The 7,744-nt window shown below is 46.6% G+C and overlaps 1 protein-coding gene across 1 annotated transcript; it reads left to right on the forward strand.

Annotated features, from left to right (window-relative positions):
- Positions 1-5,687: 5,687 nt before the first annotated feature.
- On the forward strand, positions 5,688-7,354 carry LOC119318848 (WAT1-related protein At3g30340-like). Its single transcript, XM_037593422.1, has 3 exons — positions 5,688-5,969; positions 6,103-6,165; positions 6,302-7,354. Exons 1-3 carry the CDS (start codon positions 5,800-5,802, stop codon positions 7,131-7,133), a joined length of 1,065 nt encoding a protein of 354 aa, XP_037449319.1. The 5' UTR covers positions 5,688-5,799; the 3' UTR covers positions 7,134-7,354.
- Positions 7,355-7,744: the final 390 nt, after the last annotated feature.

The raw sequence follows: 7,744 nt of genomic DNA on the forward strand, positions 1-7,744 counted from the left end.
CAAACTAGAACGTGAAGAAACTCAATTATGTCCGTATGCATGCAAGGGGTTAGTCCAGTCATGAAGCAACCATACACTTTTGGATATATTTAATGAGGATGGACTGCTAATTCAGGTGGATTTTTTTTGTAAAATTCATTTCAATAAGTTTACTTTAGTAGTGAATCCCATGTTTTGATCCCCACTTTGTACATTTGTGGCGGTGTTTATCCCTTTTAAATATTTTTGCCACGTCTTACATCAAAATCATTATATTTTGTCATCTTTAGCCCAATATAACAATTTATCTGAATTCTGACCGGCTCGAACCACTTGCGAGGCCAACCTTGTCAGGTGCCTGGTAACTATTCGAATTCGGAAGTGCAAACCGGCTGGGTGTGTCCTCCTACACGCACAACCCTACCTAGTGGTGAATCCAGCAGTCGTTGCTAGGGAGTTTTGTGGTCGCCTCTTTGCGCCACTTGGCACCCTTATTCATTTTTGGCACACTCCTCACGACCAAATGGAATCAATGGCCCTGCTTTGAGGGTTGTGCTTTCGAGTTGGTAAGTCATCAACCTCGTTGGTCCGACAAGTAGGTTTAACCAGCCAAAAAAAAAGAAGTTAAATGGGGTAACCTAGTGTAACAATTTTGTGGTAAATGTGGCAGTGAACTTTAAATGGGGCGAAGAGGACACAAGGTAACAATTTTACAGAAGTGCTAAAAAAGTAGCATCAACCTCGTTGGTCCGACAAGTAGGTTTAACCAGCCAAAAAAAAGAAGTTAAATGGGGTAACCCAGTGTAACAATTTTGTGGTAAATGTGGCAGTGAACTTTAAATGGGGCGAAGAGGACACAGCGTAACAATTTTACAGAAGTGCTAAAAAAGTAGCATTCACCTTTCTAATTTACCTCACACTCTACTTAGCTTGTGTGAATCACATTAATTATCTCTTGTCACCAATGGAGGAGCTCGATCTAGTAGCTAGCAGCATAAGCACGTGCTTGATCATCTTGCACCGTCCTCTATTTTCTTCGTTGGTTCTCAGTGGTACACGTCTAGATGCTATTTTTGGTTGGTTAAATATTTTACTACTGACGTGATGCTTGATCGATTTGCAGGAGCATAAATATTACTGCTACTGACGCAGAAGGATGCTATTTTTCCTTTTGCAGAGCACAAAAATCACTACGCAATATTTAAAAGATTCAGTCAGGTCAAGAACATACATATATTTACGGGGGGAATGTTAGTGCCTGGCGGATCTAGCTGATGGGTTATTGGTCGTCACCCCATGTGTTAAATCTGGGCCTAAGGACACAATTCTCACAAGATAAATTAAGCATTCGATTCCGTGGACAAACATATATGAGACAATATTCGCAGGATGTATCCACATTTCCACCCGAATTTTTCTTAAAGCCTTTCGAGATTTTCTTTCTTGGGAGAACTTTTGTAAGTTGGGAGGTGGTTTCTTTAATGAAAATCACCGAAGAAGCTCGCTATTTAGGAACAAATGCACCAGATTTCTCCTCTTCTTTTGAGTGAAGTGTTCCCTACATGCATGTATTTTCCATAATTTTTGGAAACCTTGAGGATAAGGGATGAACCTGTGACTCTCGCTAAATATATATCCTGGTGAATGCACCGCGCCTTCTTTTGCTTGGAATAAACCAAGATAGTAATAATGTATGTATATCTCAACGTTTTAAGTACGTCTGAGTCCGGCTGGATATCTAGCCTTTTCAAAGCATCTAGCCTTAGTCTCCTCTCTTTCTTTCTCCCTCGCATAAAGCTACAGATTCTTCCATTCCTTTTGGAAGATACGATAACGAGGTTCTTCTTCCATTGCCTCGGATGCATGGTCTGCAGAATGAATGCCTGGCCCTACACACACATGCATCATTCTTCGGCGCACAAAAATTAAAGCAAACAGTGTTGTACTAGTACTGATTTAACGAATTGAGTAGTAGAATATTGAGACAATGTTAACATGCATCTCCATAGATTGTCTGCTAGGCATTAAGCCAATATCCATAGGCACTGTTGACAGCACTTTAGCCACTAAGACATGTTTTTATGTTGGGCGATGTTATAGAGTGCTGGGTACTGCTGACTAAGTGGCTTGTCTCCAACCAAATAATCTTCCACAAGCATGTGTTGGAACCTTTCAAACGATGAAGGAGCATATCTATCTGCTGCTGAAAAACTCCTCTTTGACACTGTGACCTATGCTATCTTAGATCATCTACAGTCACGATGAGCAAATCCGGTCCCTTAAACGCCCGCGGACGTGTTCGCGGGCACCCATCAGATAATGTAATCCACATCCGGACACCTCAATTATCATTTCTCAAATCCATACAAACTCATGCAACTACATCGATGCACACACATCGTCTGGCTACTTCATCACTACTAACTAAACATGCCATCATATTATCAAAATATGGCATGTTTGGATATGGTAGAGTTCATCCACGGCTGCCCTTGCCCTTCCCAGCGCCCTTGCCGCCCTTCTCGCAGAAGCACCGGTCGAAGACGCAGTAGGGATCGAGACGGATCTGTTTGTCGCCGGAGCCGTCCTCGCCGTCATTGTCTTCCTCCTCCTTCAGTGGCAGTCCGTCCATGGCGCAGTCCGCCCGATTCTGCTCTCGGGCGAGGGCGCACGTATTCCTCCGCTGCCGGTTCTTCATAATGCGGGCGCGAATGACTTCCTCCTCTGCGGACGCCTATGCCACCGCATCAGCCGCCTTCGCCGCCACCATTTCCACCGCGATAAAGGCCTCAGTGGCTCTTATCCTCTCCTTCCCACGGCGGCCTCCCGTACCTGGTGGGACTCATAGTCTGCCTGACCGGTGATGGGGAAGGAGAGGGGTTCCGCCTGCCGGGACCGCGATGATCTAGCCCCAGAGGACCCGAGCGCCCAGTCAGTCGATGCTATGGAGTCACGGCAGACAGATCCGTCCGTCGGCCGGGCGCTGTCCTCTCGGGAGCGGCGGAGTGCAATTTGGACCGCCATTGCCTCCTCCAACCTGCATGGGATGACACCCCAGTCGACGGATCCGGACTGGTCGGAGTCGAATCCGCTGTCTGCCATGCTGGAGACAGCCGGACACCCCCGGAGATGTGCTCGGCTGGTGGAGGGTAGTGGAGTGGAGTGTAGTGAAGTGGTTAGGGTTTGGTCCGGGAAGCGGATGTGGACGAATATGTGTGGAGTCGGGTGGGCCAGCATGGGCAGGGTACGACATGGTGGGCATGCCTGGGCGCCCTCATATCCGCCCCATATTTGAACCGGATATGAGGGCTGCCTTTCAGACCAGGCATTTGAGGCCCATTTGAGGCGTCCGTCTGGGTTGAAAAATCATGACCGGTCAGTGGTCGGATGGAACGCCCGAGCGTTTGAGAAGGGTTTGGGGCGCCCAGCTGTAGATGCTCTTACTAGCTAGGGGAAATATATTGCTTCATGGTTAGAACCAATACTTAGTGCGCTAGCGCCTTGTAAACAGTTATACATACTTTGGCATATAAGTGGACATTTGGTAATTTTTGTTTAGGTCCGCCACTTTCCGTGACAGTGTTTAGTTGTGAAGATATTTTGTCCCTTGCAATTCTTGTCACACACCATGCGCATGAGCACCTTAAAGAGCCACTTACTCAGCATGCATTTATTTTTAACCTACAAATTCTCCACTCTAAGGTCATCTCAGTCCTTCGGTCTACGAATAATACTCCACCTAGTCGACCTATTTCATTTATGTTTGCCACTCTGACAGAAAAACATGGACCTGTAGTAGTCCATTCTTTTCAGAAATATCAGGGGCTTCCAAAAATGTATGGAAATTTACATGTGAAAAAAGGGAAGCGACCCTGGCTCGCAACAAAAAAAAAATCAGTTGTTTTGATCTTTGTGCTTTTTTTTTTGGCTCGCACATAGCTGAATATTTCGCTCCTATGAAAGTTAATCTAGAGGTCGGATAATTGTTCAAACATCCATAGCATCTGATTCACATTTCAATGCCTATTCCATACCAGGTTCTATAAGAATTGTTCGACACACTAGAAAATGGAACCCCCGACACCAACACCATCGATTAACACATCCCCCTTAACCCTTCTTATAAGAATGATGAGCAAATCTACAATGACGTACAAATGAACACACATACATGGATCTCCTTCTCCCAAACCCTTATTCATCTAGAAAAGTGGCCAATGTCATCATTGATCTTATTTCCCGCACTTCCACCTTGGGAAAAAATTGCAATCCTGACTAGTGATAAGTGGACTACCTGGATCCACCTGCCATATTTAATGACTATCAATCTAACCTAGGATCTAGACGAGTATTGGTGTAATCTTCATACTTGTGGATTTTTTTCTCTGAAATCAATATATGCCACCTTGGTGTGCTTTATGATTAAGCTGGGATATTTGGAACTCAAATTTACTTTAATAAGAAAGTTTCCAACTTCTTGTTGGTACTCACTTTAGCGTGTGGGGGTGCTGGATTCGTTGGTCTTTTAAGTGTAATGAATTGGAAATGGTAGCGTAGGCTTATTCAACCGACATGGATGACAGTCTAACAATAGGATTGATGTAGCATATCTGTGAAACGTAATCCCTATTGTGGTTGGCGTAGCTTCTAAGCTCGAGATATGTTTATTCCTTGTATGACCTAATACTTTACAGTAATAAATAGCTAGTGCATCAAAGTATGGAGAGCCGACGGGTTCCCCTCCTCAGACTACAAAAGGTTGGCAATAAAGCCATGCCACAAGCATCTCCGATGTTATCAAAATAAACTAGCTAGTTAAATAGTTCTCCCTCCATTCCAAAATAAGTGGCATGGTTTTAGTTCAAATTTGAACTAAAACCATGGCACTTATTTGGAAAGGAGGGAGTAGAAAGCTAGCTCGGTGTACAAATCCTTAAATTTCCTTTGGTAGGTGACAATGTCTTTTGGATAGCCGGTCTAGTATGCCAGTCATGCATGGCTGAACATATTGGCGCACACAAGAAATGTCCGATTAATGTAAGGGAATGAGGAGGTATTGGGGCTACACTTCTGTGAAATTTGTCCAAGCAATGCACCCTAAAAATCCTTGAAAAAGTATTAGGGGCTGCATCTAAAATGGGTTTAGGCATTATCTTTTTAGATTATCTCTTAGAGTTGCTCTAATGCTAGTCGTGCATGCATATGGGCCAACACACAATGATATAGCATTCCTCAGCGCACACAAATTAAAGCAAATATTGCTGTGCTGATTTAACCATTAAAGTTATAGAATATTGTACACATGCACATCCATAGATTATTTGCAGGGCATGAGTTGATACCTTTAATAGTCTTACTACAAACATGTCTGATGCTATCAGTTAAGGAACTAGATTAGCTAGCTAATTCGTGTAAAGCTAGCTAGATGCACAAATTCTTCCATTTATAATGCTAGATGATAATGTCTTGTTCCATTAGAACTTTTGGATGGCCCGACTAGATAACTAATGCCACTATACCAGTCATGCCTGGCCGAACACATTGCACACAAAGTTAAAGCAAATAGTGATGTACTGCTGATTTAACTAGTTAAATTGTAGAATATTGTACACATGGATCTCCACGGATTGTCTGCAGGGCATGAGTGGAGGCCATAAATAGCCCTGCCACTAGTATGTCTTTTGCTATAAATCCAGGACCTAGTTTAGTTAGTTAATTAGTATCACACTCATCATATAGCTTTTTTCCGAAAAGGAAGACAAAGCCCCTCTCACCATACATCGAGCTAGTGAACTTGATTGCGTTGATCAAGAGAGGAGAATGGATTGGAAGCCTATAGTGACGATGTTGGCGGTGGTGACCGTGTTCGCGGTGATGAACACGCTGACAAAGATGGCTTTTAACGAAGGGATGCACACCACCGTCCTCATCGTCCTCCGCCAGCTCACCGCCACGCTCTTCCTCGCCCCGATCGCCTACTTCAAAGAGAGGTTCGTGTCAGCACTAATTATGTCGTTGCAAATATAGACCAGGAGTAATGAAAGCTTTTATATTTTCACAAGATACTAGTTTCTGATGTTGAGTTTGCTAATTTCTATGTGGTTTTCATGTATATATATGTAGGAAGACTAGGCCTAAGATGACCACAGAGATCTTCGTCTACCTCTTCTTGAGTGCCTTGCTCGGGTAATTAATCTATTTTGCTTAATTACACCAAGTGTTGACAGAGCTTAATCTCTTTTGCTTAACTATAGCAAGAGTAACAAGTGTTGACAGAGCTTAAATTTCGTATGCTAATTAATGCATGGCAATGGCATGGCAGAGCGTCACTGACCCAGTGGCTCTTCTTCTTCGGCCTGCGGTACACGACGGCCACGTTCGCGAGCGCCTTCATCAATATGACCCCCATGTTCACCTTCCTGCTGGCGCTGCCCTTCAAGATCGAGAAGCTCGACGTGACCACCGGCTCCGGCGCCGCCAAGCTCACCGGCACGGCCGTGGGGCTGGCCGGAGCGATTTTGATGGCGCTCTACCAAGGCCCGGCCCTGACGGGGACGCGGACCACAGACCACCACGCCGCCGCGGCTGCTGCCCACGGTGGCGCGTGGAGGTGGGCGATCGGGTCGGCGGCGCTGCTGGGCGGCTCGGCGAGCTGGTCGCTGTGGTTCATACTACAGTCCAAGATCGGCACCAAGTACCCCGCTCTGTACTCCAGCACGGCGTGGATGTTCCTGCTGAGCACCGCGCAGATGGCCGCCGTCGGGGCCGCGACGGAGGCGATGACCCTCCAGGTGTGGCTCCCCGGCACGGCGCTGAAGGCCGTGACGGTGCTGTTCGTGGGGGTGGTGGGGTCCGGGCTGGGGTTCCTGGCCATGTCGTGGTGCGTGGAGCGGCGGGGGCCCGTGTTCACCACGGCGTTCATGCCGCTCATCCAGATGATCGCCGCCGGGATCAACGTCACGGTGCTCCGCGAGCAGCTCCACCTCGGGAGCGTGGTCGGGTCGGCGCTGGTCGTCGTGGGGCTCTACTTGGTCCTCTGGGGGAAGAGCAACGAGGCGAGCAGCAAACCCACGCTGCCTCCTCCGTCACATTCCAAGCTCGCGTTGGATGAAGAAACAGAGCATGGTCATTCACGGATCATGCAGAGCGTGTGACGAGCCGCTGCGTCAAGGTGATTAAGGTGCAACTGTCTTTCGGCACCCAAAGGAGGAGGACATAGTTCGCTATTTTCTTCCATTTTTCTTCATCTTTCTACTAGAATCAAGTGAACTATAGATAGGTTATTGGAAATAATTCACGTGGATTAGTCAAAGTGGATTATTGTTCGAACGGGTAAAGTTTTTTTACTTTTCAATACAAGGCTTTACACTCCTCACTTTAATTTAACAAAGCTCTTGACGACTATAGTGCAACTACAAAGTGGAAAAAAGCAAGCAGGAGATAAACAAGTGGTTAGCTCTCCCGCCCCGCGTCGCCTTACAAGCGACTCGGAAGGAAACCCTACCGACCGCCGCCACCACCCACCTCCCCCTCTCCCCTCCCTCGGCGACGGCATGCCTACGCGTTGCTGTTGCCGCTTGGTCTCCCAAGGTTCGTAGTGGCCTAGCCCCTACCCTAGGTCAGAGGTAGCGAGGCCTCTGTCTGAATGCCTTATTCTTTCACGGGGTACGGGGTCATTGCTAGTGATGTTGGAGCCTATGGGTATCCTCCTCCTTGGACCCGGAGGGGAAGGATATTTGGAGCATTAATTGGGAAATACCCAAAA

Source organism: Triticum dicoccoides, chromosome 6A (genome assembly GCF_002162155.2).
Source record: "Triticum dicoccoides isolate Atlit2015 ecotype Zavitan chromosome 6A, WEW_v2.0, whole genome shotgun sequence".
Classification (NCBI taxonomy): Eukaryota; Viridiplantae; Streptophyta; class Magnoliopsida; order Poales; family Poaceae; genus Triticum; species Triticum dicoccoides.

Excerpts from the sequence above, each read along its gene's own strand:
- LOC119318848 (XM_037593422.1), top strand. The coding sequence starts at position 5,800 with ATGGATTGGAAGCCTATAGTGACGATGTTGGCGGTGGTGACCGTGTTC. Across the intron at positions 5,970-6,102 it reads ATCGCCTACTTCAAAGAGAG|GAAGACTAGGCCTAAGATGA; the intron begins GTTCGTGTCAGC and ends ATATATATGTAG. Across the intron at positions 6,166-6,301 it reads TTCTTGAGTGCCTTGCTCGG|AGCGTCACTGACCCAGTGGC; the intron begins GTAATTAATCTA and ends ATGGCATGGCAG.